The following is an 18,205-nucleotide window of genomic DNA, read 5'->3' as shown; positions in this document are numbered from 1 at the left end:
GATCAATAATGCTGCTTTGCACTCCTTCTTCACATGCCTTCCTAATCCGGAGACGAACTTCCTCATCTTTGACCTCACATCAGGAATCATTTCTGGAGCATACCTGGACAGTTGGATGAACTTCAGGCCCTACGCCTTAACAGTCATTCCCTCCTGTTTCAGATTAACAAATTCCTCCACCTTGGCTTCCCTCAATTCTCGGGGAAAGAAGTGGTCAAGAAAAGCTCCCTCAAATTCATCCCACCTAACAGGTTCAACATCTTCACCTCTACCTTGTTCCCATTGGTTATACCAAATGTTTGCCACATCTTTGAGTTGATAAGAAACCAACTCAACCCCCTCAATTTCTGTAGCATGCATAGCTTTCAGAATCTTCCACATCTCATCGATAAAGTTTTGGGGGTCTTCATCGACCTTAGAACCCGTGAATGTCGGTGGATTCATCCTTAGAAAGTCTCTAATTCTAGTGGCAGCAGATGGCTCTTGGGAGCTAGAGCTAAGAGTCGGCGAACTCTGATTACCACTTCGAGCAGCCATTAGTTGCGTGAGCATTGCAATTGCCCCTCGAAATTTTGCCTCTGATGTGGGTGCAGGTGGAGTAGATGGCACTTTGGGTGCCTCTGAGTATCTCGCAGGTCGGCCTCTAGCCCTTGACGGGCGTGCCTCGGACTGGGGCATCTTGGCGTTGTAAACATTCCTCTGGCTAGCGGTACGTTTAGGAGGTATTATCTGTAACGTACAAATGCACGAATTAGAAAGGAGTTTTATAGAGTTTAACTCTATCGCACGAGTTCAGAGTATGAAAGAAGTGAAACAATTTCTTAATGTCCTATAGCCTCCTGCTTATAAGTGTGGTGCACAACACACCCATAAGCAAGACTCTACTAGACACGGCTTCATAGACTCCCTAGAACACATGAACTCTGGGCTCTGATACCTTGTTTGTCACGCCCCGGGAGGGTACCCTAGACGTAACCGGCACCCGAAGGCCATTTCTGACCTCCGAGCGAACCACCTGGTCCAATCACACATTCATTCAATCACATTCTCTTAGCGGAAACTCAATTAAAGAAATACTATTCATATATGGGGGCCGAAGGCCAAACATTTACAATCCAACAAGATAATAAAGTAAGACTCTTCAAAATAACGGTTCGACCTCCCCACACTCCAGTCTATGAAGCCTCTATCAAAGTCTAAGAGGTGCCCATGACAAGTCCATGGCTACCAACAATCAAAATAAAGGAAAGGTCAACAAAACTGTACATGAAGGCTCAACATCCTCCGGAAACTAGGAGGACTCACCAACTAGCTGAGAGTGTATGTGGATCTTCAACGGAGCGCCGGTTGATGATCTCTAGTACCTGTCTCTACATCATGAAATGATGCAAGCTAAATGGCATCAGTACATGGAATGTACGAGTATGTAAAAGGGCCGAATGCAACGAACATCAAGGAAGAATTAATCAACTCGGAAGCTCAACTCAAGAGGAATAACAACTCAATCAAATATCCTAATTCTAAACAAGAATATGATTTAGACGGGACCAATCACATACAATTCAACTCAATCTGACTCAGAGTACTATCAAGACGTATTTGGGAGTTTCTCTTAACCGACAACCATCACTTATGAGCCAGTGAAGGTACAACAAAACGACGTTGTTGCCACGCCCGTTCATACTTTGCCAGGGTATGAACGAATCAAGCACTCATGGATCCAATCCAACCAAGTCCTATAATGTTAGGACAAATCTCTCGGGGAAGCATTCGACTTTAACGGTTCAATCCCCCCTACGTTTGGCAACATAGGTATTGGGTTCGAGTATGGACTATACTCTTTCCCAATTTGGTGCTCGATACTCCTCCCAAGACTCAATGCTCATAAAACTCCATCCAATCAACTCAATCAACTCATATCGACAAGTCTCGTTACAACCTTGTCATCTCATCAACTCTATCACAATCACATCTTTCTCAATCGTACTATCCGATCAATCTCAAGCATATCATTCAAAGAAATTTAAATGCACATATGTAGCATCGTCTAGATGTAATCAATCATTTCTTTCATCTATTTGAGAAACCTTTTGAGGCTTATCACAATTTCAAGACTTTAAATTGACATTTCATATTGAACAACATTTTCAAGAAAATAACATCCTTTATCACAATCTACATAGTTAAGAAGATAGATAAAACATATTTCACAACTCATTTCTTCATCAACTCATACTCACATAAGGGCTCATTTTTGGAACCTCTTAGCTCAACAACATTGACACATATAGAATCAAATAAATAGGGGACAAAGTTCATACAAGCATAAACCATACCAAGAAACTCTATTTTCATGAACATCTAACCTCAAAGCAAGAATAGGGCACATGGGTGGACTCAACCCATGTTTTGGATAGCCTTACATACCTTAGTGAAGACTTGGAGAAAACCTTGATGTTGGGTCTTCAATGGAGGACTCAAATCTTGAAGCTCTTGGGACAACTCTTTGTTGAGAATGGAGAAGAAGAAGAAAAGAGAGAGAAGCTAGGGCTTTTTAAAGAGAGGGTGAGGCTGCAAAATGTGTTCCCAAAAGACCAAGGGTAACATATATATAATTTGGGTAAGTTCCCAAATTGCCCCTCCTCAAAAGTTCTGAAAATAGGCTAAAAATGCACCTGGCGCGATAGTGGCGCATCGCGCCATTGCAGCGCCAGGCTGAATTCGCCTAAAACCTGCACACCTCGTAGTGGCGCGCCGCGCCAGAGACCAAACTACTGAGGCATGTTCCTGGCGCCAAGGCCAAAGTTTCTGGATTCTTGAAAATTGGCCTGAAAAACCCTACACAACTTTTAGTGGCGCATCGCGCCAGGGACCAAACTACTGAGGCATGTTCCTGGCGCGATAGTGGCGCGTCGCACCCTTATAGTGCCAAGGCTATTTCCCCCAGCAGTTGCAACCCAGGCCAAAAATAAAATTCCTGCCGTGCTAGTTCATCTTAGGATCGTCATATCTTTTGATTCCGAACTCCAAAATTTACGTTCTTGGTGGCGTTGGAAAGAAGACTCGACGACCTTTAATTTGATAGGTCGTGGGCCACCCAGATTGACGTCCTTCAGAAGATAGGGTCATTAAAAGTCGACCCTTATACGAACTCATCCTAAACTTAGTCACGATGGATCTTTTGGACTAAGCTCGGCCCTAGGGGTCCTTGGTGACCCCGCATCACCTCTAACACTGCTCAGTCCCTCAGAGACTCATCTTAACTCACGAATATACTTCAAGATACTCGGGTTCAACCCCCCTCCCGAACACAAGAAGGGTCCGAATCTTTGAGAAAATTTTGAGGGGTGTTACAGGTATTTTAGTTGAAGATGTTTAATATTGATGATAAATTTATTTTTTCATAGCGCCGAGTTTGAGAATGAGGCTGCAGAAAAACAAGTAATTATAGTATTAGCCAAGAGTGGTTAGATAGATTGTCTATTTCATTGGGTAGTAATACTATTGTTTCATGTCCGCTGAGAAGCTTGCTACTTACTTGGCTGCCCCGGAGTGGAAGAATCAACACACTACACTCATTGCAATTTCTTAGATTAATGAAGATTGCTCAAAGGTACAAATGAAATTACCCCCGTATAGTTTGCACACATGTTTCCAAATAACCTTTTATATCCAACATGTATTCTCACTTTTATTTACTCTTTATGCTAATCTATTGATTTGACACAACACCTGGTAAGTTTTTGAATTAATTACTAGTAAATACAATTGAAACACCAACACTATCAAAATTGATTGATATTTTGAAATGCTATCAAAACTAGACCATATGATAAATGACATGTAAAAATTATATCACCCTTTAAACAATCTCTTAACCCTAGCTGCTAACAAACAGCCCTTGAAGCCATCGTCGATCTCCCTTCTTCTCCATCATTTCCCCACTTCCACCTACCAATACCCACCAGCCAACCATCTTTTCCTCCTTCGTCACCAAGAAAATCACCCATAATACCACCATAAGCATTGTCGTTGTCCTTCTTTAACCATTGTTCTATCGTGGGCCATCGTGAAACCAATTACCGTACATGTGGCCAACAGATCTTCACTTCTCTTACACTATTAACCCCACATATACCAAAATCGAAAACCGCTTCAAAACACAATAGATAAAAAAAAATTACTTCCTAATATTCAAAAGGAGATATAAAGGTATTCTCGGTTCTAATTTTTAGTTTAGATTGCAATATCCGATGAGAAAAATCAAAAGGGATTTTCACCTTTTAATTTCAGTTTCTTCGTTTGAATTTAAGAAAATTTCTGAAAATCTGGCTTGTTTTTACTGAGTGTAATTAAAATTGTTGGAGAAGTTTGTAGTAACTTGAATCCAGAATGTTGGTTTGATATGAGTTTGATTAATGCTGGTCTTGGGTCTTCATTTCTTTTTCTTCTCTTTCTTTTTTTAATTTTTATTTCCCCTATGCATTATTACACATTCAAGATACAAGTTGATACAAAATTTACATCATTATACACTTATTGTTAAACATGTATTTTCTTACTTTTTCTCGAACTTTCTATGTATAAAGCGACTTTGCTTGTTGATTTCTCTGTCAAAACACGAATTTTAAGAATTCTTTTTTTAGAATTTTTTGGATTTATGCTATTTGTAACTTTGGGGAGAAGAATGAATAATAACTCATTTTTTGCGCCTGAAGAATGAAAAAAAAATAGAAATAGAAGAAATCAAAAATATTTTTTTATTTTTTTCCAGATCTTCAAGTGCAAAAACTGGGTGATTTTCCATTTTTTTTCCAGAAGTTACAAATAAAAAAAATAAAATGAAAGATTAAAAAAGTTGTCACAACTTCATAATTTGATAGAGAAATCAACATGAAAAGTCGATTTATATATAAAATATTCGAGAATCTGTAAGAAAATGTGTTTTTAACTACACATTGTATTAACTTATATACTAAACGTGTAATATAGGAGAAAAAGAAGATGAAAAAAATAGATGAAAAAGTAATGAAAATCCAATACCAACATTAATCAAACTCAATCAAGCCATCATATTAGATTCAAGTTACTACAAACTTTTCTAATGATATTTAATTTCACTCAATGAAAATTAGACAACTTTTTGAAATTTTTCTTAAATTCAAACGAAGATACTGAAATTAACAGGTGAAAATTCTTTTTAATATTTGTCATCTGAAATTGTAATCTAAACCAAAAACTGAATTACGAATATCTTTATCACTTCCTTTGAATTTTAGGAAGTAAAAATAATAATTATCTAGTGTTTTTAAATTGTTACCATTACTGGAATTTTATGGATGTAATGAAGGTTAATAATGTTAGAACAATGGATATCTTTTGACCTTAGTATGGTGAATTCTTTTGGTTGGTGTCACGGTGACCCACAATGGAACAATGGCTAAAGAAGGTCAAGACAATACTCATGGTGGCATTATGACCAGTTTCATGGTGACTGAGGAGGAAAAAGTGGTTAGTGAGTAGATTTTGGTGGGGGTAAGTGGGGAAAGTATGGAGAAGAAGGGAGATGGGTGCTGATTCCAAGGGTTGTGTGTTAGCGACTAGGGTTAAGGAATTGTTTAAAGGATGATGTAATTTTACATAGCATTTATAATATGAGCTAGGTTTGGTAGCATTTAAAAATATAAATCAATTTTGACAGCATTGGTGTTTCAATTGTATTTCCAGGTAAGTTATTTAAGAGCTTACTTGGTGTTATGTCAAATTAATAAATTAACATAAAGAGCAAATTAAAGATTAAATGAAAGTGAGAAGACATGTTAGATAAAAAGGCTTATTTAAGAACATGTGGTGCAAACACTATAGGGATAAATTTATTTTTACTTGACTCATTTGTACCTTTGAGAAACCTTCAGCAATCTGAGGAATTGCAATGAGTGCAGCGTAGAAAACCTGTCAAAGCATTGTTTCTGCTGCAGCGTCATGCTCAGCATCTAGCCTGGATAGTGCCATGCTTAGATCACTTGTTCTGCAACAGTTCCCATTACTTTCTAACATCATGAATGACCCCAATAACATGATGATGACAAACTGACCCTGCACATAAAGAATAAGACAATGCTCGATTAACAATACCAAATAGGTATGCTAGAAGACAATTAATGTAGACACCGTGATAACCTTTATCAAATTCAAGCATTAGTACATAGAAGAAACATCACAACATTTGCATTGGATGTACATCCAAATACCTATGCCCAGTAAATAAAATAGACCCACCAATACAAGACAAATCAATTAACAATTGATATTACAACTCATTCCAGATAAGTTTAGTAATCAATATCAAACAAAATAATTATTTTTCATTGTAACTGCTTTTATTTTTTTCTATATAAACATAACAAAATCACAAGGCAATCCTTCATAGAGTAACTTAATTAAACACACCAAAATTTTATTGACCAACTATTTCAAAATGATATCTCAAATGTAAAACTAGGCTGCATAAAGGAAAAGAAGTACCCGTCATCACACCAGAACTGAAAAAAGGGAAAAAGAAATTTGAACTAATAAGTAAATTCATTGCAATATGGTCTTAACACCATCTGTCGAAGATTTTATGTGTTTCATCCCACTTCAAGTATATTCAACATACTTATGAGCAAAACACCTCAAACAGAAAAAAAAGAGCAGGAGATGAAAAATAAAAATAAGATTTTCATAACACGGGTTCATCGAAATAATAGATTTTGCTCAAATAGTATACTTGTGTTGTGTATATATATATACTTGAAATCATCATTTTATTATACAAAACTCAAAAAATTAAAATTTTGGCTCCGCCTTTTACTGTCAAGCGGAACACTATATCTAACTGACTGTGAAATAATTTGATTAAATTGTCTGATTTAATTAAAAGGCAATATAATTAATTAATATTTAATAATTCGAGTATGAATCTAAATACTAACATTGAGGTTGTAATTCATTAACAAAGAGTAGTCTAAGTTATGAGACAGTAAATACTATTAACAAAGACTGACAAAACATGTCGTCATGGCATAAATAGTTGGTGATAGTTTAGATATAAAATGCAAACATATGATAATTCAGGTATAAACTAGCAAAAAATTATGTATGAGTGTGTTTTTGACCATTTACTCTTTATAATTTTGAAGTGTATGAAAAATAGTAGCTAAAAAAATGATTCCTTAAAAGGTGCTAAGCACAAATGGGCTAAACGGAGTACATCCAAGAGGATATACTCTACCAGATTTTTTTCTCTAATGTCAAAAGAAATTGTTACATGAGTATGCATCTAAATAAATGCCAAATAATTGTATTAATATCACAATCCGATTTCTCAGTTCATGATGACATTTACTACAACCCTCCAACAAATAAGCCTAAGCCATATCCCAGAACCAAAGGCAACGAGTTATCAAGCGAAAAATAACAAAAAAGGAGAAAGAGACCAATAGCTAAGAGGAAAGAAAAATAAACAGACATATATAAACAAAGAACCATCCCTAAGACCAGACATCAGTTAGTATTCGAGCATATAAAAAATGAGAGTACAAGGCCCTTATAAGTAAAATATAGATATAGACAGTCAATTACTCAAGAACAGAATGTTGAGGATCATTGCTAACAACTTAACCACCTAAGGACTAATCCAACTCAGCCTAACAAATCCAACTCAGCCTAACAAAGAGTACCTATAACAAATCTCGAATGAGCCACAAATTAACCAACTACGAATGCAACACAAGATAAATCCAAGCATAGTCAAATAATAATCAACCAGACGCCCATACCCTCGAAAGGTAAAAATAACAATAAATATAACCTCCAGTCCCTATAAAATTGGGGGTGCCAAACAACCAACAAGTATACTCCTCGAATACAATGGAATTTCACACCTGGCGAATCTTTCACTAGGCGATGCACATGAATGCAAGTTTGAAGTAAAAACCCATAATATCTTCAGTAACCTCTAACCACAAGCACCCTAAAAAGAGCCCGCCCAGCCAGCCAGTTAATTCCCAGAAGCACCAGCGTAGCTAGCAGGAGTAAACCCAGGAGCTGCCCAGCCAAACTGTTAACTCCCAGGGGGAACCTACCCCAACTCGCAAGAGTAACCCCGAGGCATCAACAATACCATCTACATACAATAAAGGGAGTCGACGCATCGGCTAGTCAAGTAAAAATTGAGGGTATTCCAGATGCCTCTAATATGTCAAGTAGAAAAGGGAGTACGACCCTGATGCCTCATAATCTCAAAAATCAGTAAGTCAAGTGATCCAGGTGGTATGACTCCCGTTAAAAACCGATTTAGAATAAAATCCAGAGTAAAAAAATTCATTATGAATGATAAATTGCCAATGCATGAGCAGGGATCATACCATAAAATCAGTGAATAAACAAATAATGCAATGCATGCCATCACCAGCATTCAAGCAAGGTACTCAAAGTCAAATAAATATAAGTCCAACTAAACCACACTATCAAAGTAGAGAGTACACATCGGATATACAACTAGTCCTCGCTACGGCCTTGGTCCAAACAATACAATCATAAGCTCAAATAAGGTACATCAGGCCTATCACTAAACAACAAGCGAAGGAGGTTAAGAAGAGCTTTCAAATCAATAAAAAGGGGAGCAAACTCAAAGAACGATACCTTATTCCAAATATGCAACTCTAGCTCATAATATAGCACCACTAATCCAAACCTATGGCTACGACGAGCCACTAAGGTCTCAGGCACTAGCACAATAAACATCACCCGAAACAATCCCTACTAGAAGTCATACCTAGCTACAAGAGCAATAAGGAACATACCAAGGCATCTAAGGCTCAACCTAGCCTAAGGCTATCAAGTGTCGATCCTAAAATGGATAATCATACCAAGTCATACCACAATCTAGACACAAGCCTAAACTAAGGATTTCTTGAGACTATGCTAGTCTAAGGCTCAATCGGAGTCAAGGAAATAGAATAGTGGGAAGAAAATCTGATACTTAGCTATTACAAATCTATTTCATATGTAATTCATACTTAAACATTATCTAATAAAGATAGATACACGTAAGAGATCGTAGCCTACCTCAAAGTCAACCACTCGCACTCCAAATCCGACAACTTAAAGCTTTCCACCTCTAAATCACCTTCATCAATATGGATGTTTTGACACCAAAATTGGGTCTAAAATGGGATTGTGGGACCCGTGATGGGTATCCCAAAATTGAGGTTCATTTTACCTCCCCGAATATGTATCCCAAAATGAAATACAATTCGAGGCTCGGAATAGCCCTAAAGAAGCTCATGTGATAAAAGCTCCATTAAAGCTACAGAAGGAGAATTGGGCAACCCCTTTAGGGATGAAATTACCTTAAAAGAGTAGTCCCTAATGATCACCGAGCACTCCAATGCGTATCAACGAACAATACCAGCAAGCTAGACTTTGAGTCACCCAAAACGAAGCTTCCTAGCTCAAGATATCGCAATTTCAAAATGATGAATGAAGCTGATTTGGGGAGTTAAAATACCAGAATTGTTGGTCACTAAAAGGTAATTCTAGTCTCTAAAAAGTTTAAATTCTGGTTGCTATAAGTCTGCACCAGCAACACCAAAGTTTGCTATTTTTCAAAGTCCCTAAACGGACCCTTGGGATTTATTCGAGACCGATAAAAATAAATCAGATATGTTACTCCACTAAATTTAATATTAATGACTCAATGGAATTATTGTATTTCGATATAAGATTGTTATGATAGAAATACTTCCTCGGGATCCTTTAGGCCTAAAACTCAACTTTTCACCTAAACACCCGAAATTAAAAAAAGACCTCGAGATTCAACCCAAAGGTCCTACTAAACCAAATTCCACATTACATAGATAATGGCGTTGATGAAATTCTCATACAACAACTAATTCTTCGAATGTTGACCAAAGTCAACTCAAGGCCTTTAAGTTTTCCAACATCTCATTAAAGTGCTCAAACTCACATAAAAGCCTGGGATCTGAACGAAAGTTCCTTTTAGAACAAACTCGGTATTTTGAAGCTAACCGCACAGACAAAATTTTCAATCAAGCATATTTTTCAAGATTGTTGACCAAGGTAAAACTTAGCCCAAAGCTTAAAAGCTAAAACGTTAATGGAAAAGACTTTCAATGAAAGCCTTGAGATCCGAGTCGACCATGCCACTGGCCTAAAATGACCCTTACGGAGCTGATGGGAACGTCAAAATCCCCTTCTAAGGCAATCTTCTCAGAGTTTTGACCTAAGCTAATTGTTCAAACTCCAAGAGCTCAAAAAAATAAAAACGAGCATAAAACCCAAACTAATGACCAGGCGACCGAACTGTCAGTCCCAACAAATCATATATGACTTAACCTTGCTATAGGAAAGCTCTAAACACTTTAAAGATCGGAAAATAGAGGAAATGGCCTGAAGGGTCATTACAACATCCACTAGAAAAAAAGAGCTTTGGTCCATGAAAGTGGACAGTTAAAGCCTGAATGCACAGAAAGACAAGGATACTAGGCCAGCATGCTCCACCAGAATCTCATACACCCTCTCGGATCGAACAACGCCCTCATAGAACTCAGGTTGAGAGGAAAATCCTTAAATACACTTTAAAACTCCAACAGCTCTTCCAAATCCTTTTTGGGCTCCAACTCTCGTTCAACTAACCCGAACTTGATCGAAAGCACCAGATCCCTCTAGTAGTACCAATTCCTCATTGAAATCACCAAAAAAGAAACCACACCACAGCAGCAGGTCCAACTCAACTCCCAAATCAGAATACTCTCCTTGTGCTTTAAATCCATCACCAAGAGCGTTCTGCCAGTCCTTAGCTATCCTGAACATATCCAGTACCATCTAATATTGCCTACAAGATCCACACAACACAAACCTTGGGAGAGTGTATGCCTCACTGAACATCAAGGAACACAACCCCAAATCAAGTAATTTAGTACATTGCAAAGCCCAAAATCCAACTCCAACTCCTAAAACCAACAATCGTGCTGCCACACAACCTTTTGAAACTAAACACTCCCCTTCAAAGAAAGATCATCCTGCAGAAGACAAGGTTGCACTGATCTACCAAAAGAACTTCAGAAAAATCGACACCATAAGCATACAACTTCTCCGCCACCGCAAATCTGAGCCGACCAACACAATCCAAGGGAAACCAAGTCGGTAGGCAGTGTATAAACAAAACTAACTAATCATTAATGGTCCAAGGGCACTAATTCCGACCAACAAACACTACAAGCTACCAAATACACCAAAATCAAACATCACATCCTGAACATATTCAAAATCATAGATTTCCCAATTACTTTGATCGCATGATGTAGATAAACCTTTTAGGCAAATTTCCATTCTCCAACTGAAACTAAAGTTTGGACCATCAAGGAACATGACCACTCCGATCTAAATCATAAAAAAAACTTGAGAGAAACCAACATGACAGCAAAAAACCAACCACAATAGTAAAAAGGTGCAACAAGAGGTCACGCTTCCAAATCTCAGCTAGCCACAAAAAAACACCAAGACTACTAGAAGGAAACTAATCCAAAAATACCGAATGAGTGAATCAAAACTTCATAGATAAGAATAACACTAATTCAAAGGAAGAAAGCGATCTAGTATGACTACCTTAATCTACTGAAGGCTATACTACCCTTTTAACAATACCAACAACCAGCAACTCAAGACCACTAATCCAAAGGGACGACACACAAAGGCAACCTTCTAAGCCATCTAGGTACAACAACACAACAACTTCTGAAACAGATAAAACTTGTCTAGCCACCTATCTAACAAAGATCGATATTATAGAAAAAGCAAATGGTAAGGAAGAGAATAGGAAAAGTTAACTAGCCGAGCCGTAAATTCATAATCAACCACTAAGTCAAAGGCATGGGGAGTTTCTCAATGACCACTTCTCGAAAAAGAAACTTGGCCTAGTCAATTCACGACTAAAAAAAATCAACTACGACACTAAAACACATACATAAAAGTCCAAGTAAGGCTGATACAACAATCATAAGATGAGTAGCAAGTCAAATAGGCATGTATAGGTATAAAAACCCTAAAACCACACAATGTAAGCAATAAAGGGCAAAACAAGGAACTCACACAGATATAATCGATACCTAGATCCTCGGCCTGTGGCCAGCCTATAGAAGCATAAAAGGAATCATGACCAACCTCAACCTAAATAACTAAAGCACCGCCAGACTCATTCTGAGAACCACCTATGGTAGAACGTGTTGATGCTTAGACCGTGTTCACCAAGCACCTCATGCTATTCAGGTTATTCGAAGCAAAAACACACAATAAGGAGTCAAGAACAGAATTTTCCAAAAATGCCCAATAGCCTCCCAAAGATAGGATACGTACGTCTCCGCACCAATCTGTAGGATTCAACTAGGCATTTGCTCTCATACCAATGATGTTGGTCAGCCTAGGGCTCTAATGCCAACTTTTCACAGCCCAATTTCTCAAGTTATGATGGTACCTACTAAAACCCACCAGTAGGTAAACTTAACCCATAGTCTGGAACTAGAGGCAACGGGCTATCAAGCAGAAGATAATGAAAAAGGAGAAAGTGACTAATATCAATAAGAGGAAAGAGAAATCAACAGATATATATAAATAAAGAACTATCTCCAAGACCTAGCATAAGTTAATATTTAAGCATCTAATCAAAATGAGAGTACAATGCCTTTATAAATATAAATATAGATACAGACAGTCTTCAAAAGTAAGTAAAGACTAGTCCTAGCCCAAGATATATGGGAATCAGCAACTTCAAACGCTAGGAGCTAACCGAATCTCTAAATACAAGATGCTCCACACAAAATCTAGATCACCAGCGATAACCCTTACTATGATCTACAAAGTGTAGAAATATAGTAAAAGTACAAAAAAAATGGTACTCAATAGGCTTAGACCGACTGATCTCCACAAATAAATCAAGTACAAACAATATAAATATAATGTAAGTTTAGCAAAAGTAACTATAGAAGAGATAAGGCCAGATAGAACAGAAAAAAGGAGTGAAGAAAAAGGATACAAGAGAAAGGAAACAGAGTCAAGGAACGTACTTGAAAGTGCAAGTCCAACAACATACTTGCAACAAAGAAGTACTATAGAAGTCAACTAATATAGAACATAATATTGACAATCACCGCTAACCACTTAAGGACTCATCCAACTCAGCCTAATAATGAGTACCAACAACAAGTCCAGAATGAGCCACGCGATTAACCAACTACCAATGCAACACAAGATAAACACAATTATAGTCAAATAATAACCAACTGAACGCCCATAACCCTATAAGGTACAAACAAAAACAAACATAACCCCAGTCTTTATAATACTAGGGTTTCCAAATAACAAATAATTATACTGGTAATAGGCAATGCACATGAAAGCAAGTTTGCAGTACAAAACCCATAGTATCATTTGTAACCATTAGTAATCTCTAACCACAAGCACTCTAAAAGGGGCTTGCCCAACCAGCCAGTAAACTCCAAGGGGCACTAGCCCAGCTAGCAAGAGTAAACCCCAAGGCCACACAGCCAGACAGTAAACTCCCAAGGGCACCTACCCCATCTAGTAGCAAGACTAACCCGAGGGCATCAGCAAGACCATTCGCATAAAATAAATGACGCTGATGCGCCGACTAGTCAAGTAAAAATTGAGAACATCTCATATGCCTCTAATATCTATAGTAGAAAAAGGAATACGTCTTGAATGCCTCGTAATCTCAAAAATCAGTAAGTCAAGTAATCCAGGTGGTACGACTCTTGTTAAAACTAATTTAGAATAAAAGCTGAGTAAAATAATATTTAATCATGAACAATAAATATGCCAATGCATGAGCTGGGATCATACCATAAAATCTGTGAGAATGAACAAACAATGCAATGTATGTCATTACCAACATTCAAACAAGGCACTCAAAGTCAAATAAATACAAAGCCGACCAAACCAGGCTATCAAAATAGAGAGTACTAACCTGAGATCCAACTAGTCCTCGCACACAGCCTCGGCCCCAATAATATAATCATAAGCTCAAATAAGATACAACATGCCTATCACCAACAAGCGAAAGAGGGTCAAGAAAGGCTTTCAAATTAATTAAAGGGGAAGCAAACTCAAGGAACGACACCTTACTCCAAATATACCACTCCAGCTCACAATCGAGCACCGCTAAGCCAATCCTATGGCTATGACGAGCCACTAAGGTCTCAGGCACAATCATAATGAATATCACCCTAAACAGCCCTACCAAAAGTCACACTTAGCTACAAGAGCAATAAGGCACATACCAAGGCATCTAAGGCTCAACCTAGCCTAAGGCGATCAAGTGTCGATCCTAAAATGGATAATCACACCAAGTCATACCACAAGCCTAATCTAAGGATTTCTTGAGACTATGCTAGTTTAAGGCTCAATCGGAGTCAAGGAAATAGAGTAGAGGGAAGCAAATCTAATACTCGGCCATTATAAATCCATATACCATGTAATTCATATTTAAACATTAGCTAATAAAGCTCGATCAACGTAGGAGACCGTATCCTACCTTGAAGTCGATCACTCGCGGTCTGAATCCATGAAATTGAATCTTTCCACCTATGAACCACCTCCAATTATCGCCATGATAATAACATATTAATCACGACGACAATATAGACGTTTTGATACCAAAATCACATTAATCAGTGAGGGATTAAAATTGGGTCTAAAATAGGATTGTGGAACGTGTGTTGGGCATCCCGTAATTGACTCCATGAAAAGGTTCATTTTACCTTCCTAAAATTTATCCCAAAATAGAATAGAATTTGGGGCTCGAAATAGCCCAAAATCAGCTCATGCAATAAAAGCTTTATTAAAGCTAAAGACGGAGAGTTTACAAGCCCCTTAGGGATGAAATTACGTCAAATGTGCAGTCCTCGATGATCACCAAGCTTTACAATACATACCCATGAACAACTCCAACACACTGGACTTTGAATCACCCAAAATGGTGCTTCCTAGGTCAAGATATCGCAATTTGAAATGAAAAATGAAGTTGATTTTCGGAGTTACAATATTAGAAATTTGGTCGCTAAAAGGTAATTCTGGTCGCTAAAGGTCTGCATCAGGAACACAAGATTTTGTTATTTTTTAAAGTCTCCAAACTGACCCTCAGGATATATTCGGGATAGGTAAAAATAAACCAGATATATTACACCACTAAATTCGATATTCCAAACACAATGAAATCATCATATTTTCGAAAAAAATATTATTATGACAAAAATACCCCGTCGGGACCCCTTTAGGCCTAAACCTCAACTTTTCACCTGAACACCCAAAATCAAAAAGAAGACCTCAAAAATCAAACCAAAGGTCCTACTATACCAAATTCAACATTACAGAGCTAATGGAGTTGGGGGAATTCTCATACAACAATTAATTCTCATAATGTTCACCAAAGTCAACTCTAGGCCTTTAAGCTTTCAAACATCTCATTTAAGTGCCCAAACTCACACTGGAAATCTCTGGACCCGAATTAAAGGTCCTTCTAGATCAAAATTGATATTTCAGAGCTAACCCTGCTGATAGAATTTTCAATCGAGTGTTTTTTTCAAGAATGTTGACCAAGGTCAAACTTAGGTCAAAGCTTGAAAGTTAAAACGCCTAATGGCATAGACTCGCACCAAAAGACTCGGGATCCGAGGTGATCATGCCACTAGCCTAAAACCCTTTCGGAGCTGATGGAACTGTCAGTCACCTTCTGAGGCTATCTTCTTAGAGTTTTGACTTAAAACTAGCAAGTCATAAATGACTTGATCGCTACATAAAAGCTCAAAACGCTTAAAATATTGAAAAATGAAAAATATGACCTGGAGGGTCATTGCAACTAAATTTCGAGATCACATGCCATCACACTCCATTGCCCACTTTACATTCAACCTACCATGTATTAAGCCAATTCTGACAACATCTGATCAAAAAACTGAAAAGTACGTCCTTCAAGTAGCTCAATAAAATGTTTGAGATAAAAAATAGTATTGATTTCCTAAAACATAAGAAGGCCAAGGAAAAATAAAGATCAAGTGCAATAAAAAAGAGACATTAAGATGGTAGGACCAGGATCTAGCTTAAGCAAATAAAAGGGAAAAAAATAATACTGATTGAAAGTAATACACAAATGAAACTCTACTGTTTGACAATAAATGGACATAATACCTTATTTATCACATAAAGGATAAAAAGGCAACTAATCAAAAAATAATAATTCAATTTCCAACTTAGAAAATATCCAAAAAATTCTGAGCATTTTGATTCAAGAATACTTTTCCATCAATGAATTATTGTTGCATCAACACAAAAGACAAGAAAGGGATCCAACAAATTAATAAATACAAAGTAAACTAATTTCTTCCTTTTTCTCTCGAAAGAAATTCAAAACTCGAGATTGTTACAGATCAATAATATAAACACAAAATATGCAGACTAGTGCATTCGTAAAATACACTGGTTAATTAGAGTTTTTAAAATCATGTTGAAAAAAACACATGCTTTTAGCCCAAAGATCAATAAGCAAAGCATATTTTACCTCCCCGATGTTTACATGGATTAAGTACTGCATGGATCCAAATTCAACTGCACCTGCCAACCATCAAGAAACCAAATAGTAATATGGTTAGATACTTTTCACTTCTCAATATTTGGCCCCTAAATTTAGTCAACCTAATTCTGATTAGTAACCTGTTCCAAAAGAATTGGGACATATAAGAGAAAGTTGAAGAAACATAAAGGCAATACAAAAATTTTAGCTTTTGTAGTTTCCAAATAAATTTAACATGTATGCATTGATAGTGAAAATGCTAGATTTATCACTTTATATCCATCCAAAAATAAAATTATTTACTTCATCAATGTATATAAGTTAAATTTTTCCCAAATTAGAGATATATACAGAATTGAAGTAATGAAGATATATATACCAAAAGCTTGTCGCTATTGCTTCTTTTTGGAGATCTAGGGCCTCCTGCGGGCCTTCTTGGCGGGGTTTTCTGAAGCAGAAGCACCAACAACAACAGAATCTACATGATTCACCACTAGGGTAGGAGACTAGCCCAAACTGGAGTTCCATCAATAGAAGACTTCCTTGTTCAGCTAGCTTCTTTTCTTTTTATTAGATCCAACAACAACTGAATCATTAAAGTGATCAAGACTAGATGTTGAATTTTTCCCAGAAACTTAATTGAAAGGAAACTGAAGGTTTTGTTGTTGGGATTGTTGAAAATTGGTGTTTGTTGATAAAATGCATGAGCTGGGTTGTTTTTTTGGTTGGTTGTTCACTTGTTCTTATTGATGGGGTGGGTTTGGAGGTGTTGTCATTGTTCGATGGACATGATGGTTGTTGTTGGTAGGGGGTGGGGTATCGAAATTAGGATGGATGGTGTACTAGTAGTAATTCTTGGGAATCCATAAGACATAAACAATTTATTGTACAAGGTGTTTTCACTGTTGTTCTACCAAAGAACTTTATTGATTGGAAAGGAAAACAAAGGAGAAAGTTAAAAAAACAGAAGAGGAAGAACATTTGCAAATTTTAGGGTTATCAATGAGGTTATATTTGAGCCATCTTGTTAGCATACGATTACAGTTAGATTTTAAAAATCTATCTTCAAATAAGGTGTTAATTCCTAATCAAAATAATAAGTCAATTTTTTTAAATGATCAAAACGACATGTCTTGATCCATCACAAGCAATTTTATGTTCATCATGACTCACATAACCCAATCAGAATGAGGCAAGAGGGTTTGGTTCGTTTACACCTAAAGTGCATACTCCCTAAAATTATGAATGAAAAAAGATCCAAAAATATCCTAAAAGTATTTAAGCTAGTGTTTGACCAATATATTTTGAACCAAATTTTAAAAATTTGTATTGAGAATTATTTGATTTTATTCGTATCAAGAAGATCTTGAACGTATGACACCAGATCATGGGGTGTACTTGAATATAGTTCCACACATTTATATTTTGAAACTATCCTTACTTTACTTTTTTGTAACACAATTGATTAATGAATAAAAATTTATTTTTTTGTTCCCCTATTGAATTAGTGCAGGTGTCATCACGACTAGAGTGGTTTTGGAGTCATGACAAAAAAGT

General features: G+C 36.9%; 1 protein-coding gene and 1 long non-coding RNA gene across 3 annotated transcripts; both read right to left on the bottom strand.

The window, feature by feature from the left end:
- On the bottom strand, positions 1–4,659 carry LOC129887498 (uncharacterized). Of its 2 annotated transcripts, none has more exons than XM_055962616.1 (2): positions 3,539–4,647; positions 1–1,370 (listed from the first exon to the last, which is right to left on the bottom strand). In XM_055962616.1, the coding sequence occupies exon 2, from the start codon at positions 676–678 to the stop codon at positions 130–132; it is 549 nt and encodes a 182-aa protein (XP_055818591.1). In that variant the 5' UTR covers positions 679–1,370; positions 3,539–4,647; the 3' UTR covers positions 1–129. The 2 variants fall into 2 exon arrangements, 1 of the variants encoding a protein (XP_055818591.1); XR_008766410.1 differs by lacking the exon at positions 1–1,370 and adding an exon at positions 1,754–3,427 and having other exon boundaries at positions 3,539–4,659.
- A 662-nt stretch (positions 4,660–5,321) lies between these two features.
- LOC129887499 (uncharacterized) lies at positions 5,322–17,422 on the bottom strand. The gene is made up of 4 exons (XR_008766411.1): positions 17,028–17,422; positions 16,637–16,689; positions 14,048–14,123; positions 5,322–6,096 (listed from the first exon to the last, which is right to left on the bottom strand). It is a non-coding gene; the product is annotated as an uncharacterized LOC129887499 (long non-coding RNA).
- Positions 17,423–18,205: the final 783 nt, after the last annotated feature.

Source organism: Solanum dulcamara, chromosome 4, assembly GCF_947179165.1.
Source record: "Solanum dulcamara chromosome 4, daSolDulc1.2, whole genome shotgun sequence".
Lineage (NCBI taxonomy): Eukaryota > Viridiplantae > Streptophyta > Magnoliopsida > Solanales > Solanaceae > Solanum > Solanum dulcamara.
The sequence above is the reverse complement of the archived record's forward strand: the minus strand, read 5'-3'. Positions and strand labels throughout refer to the sequence as shown.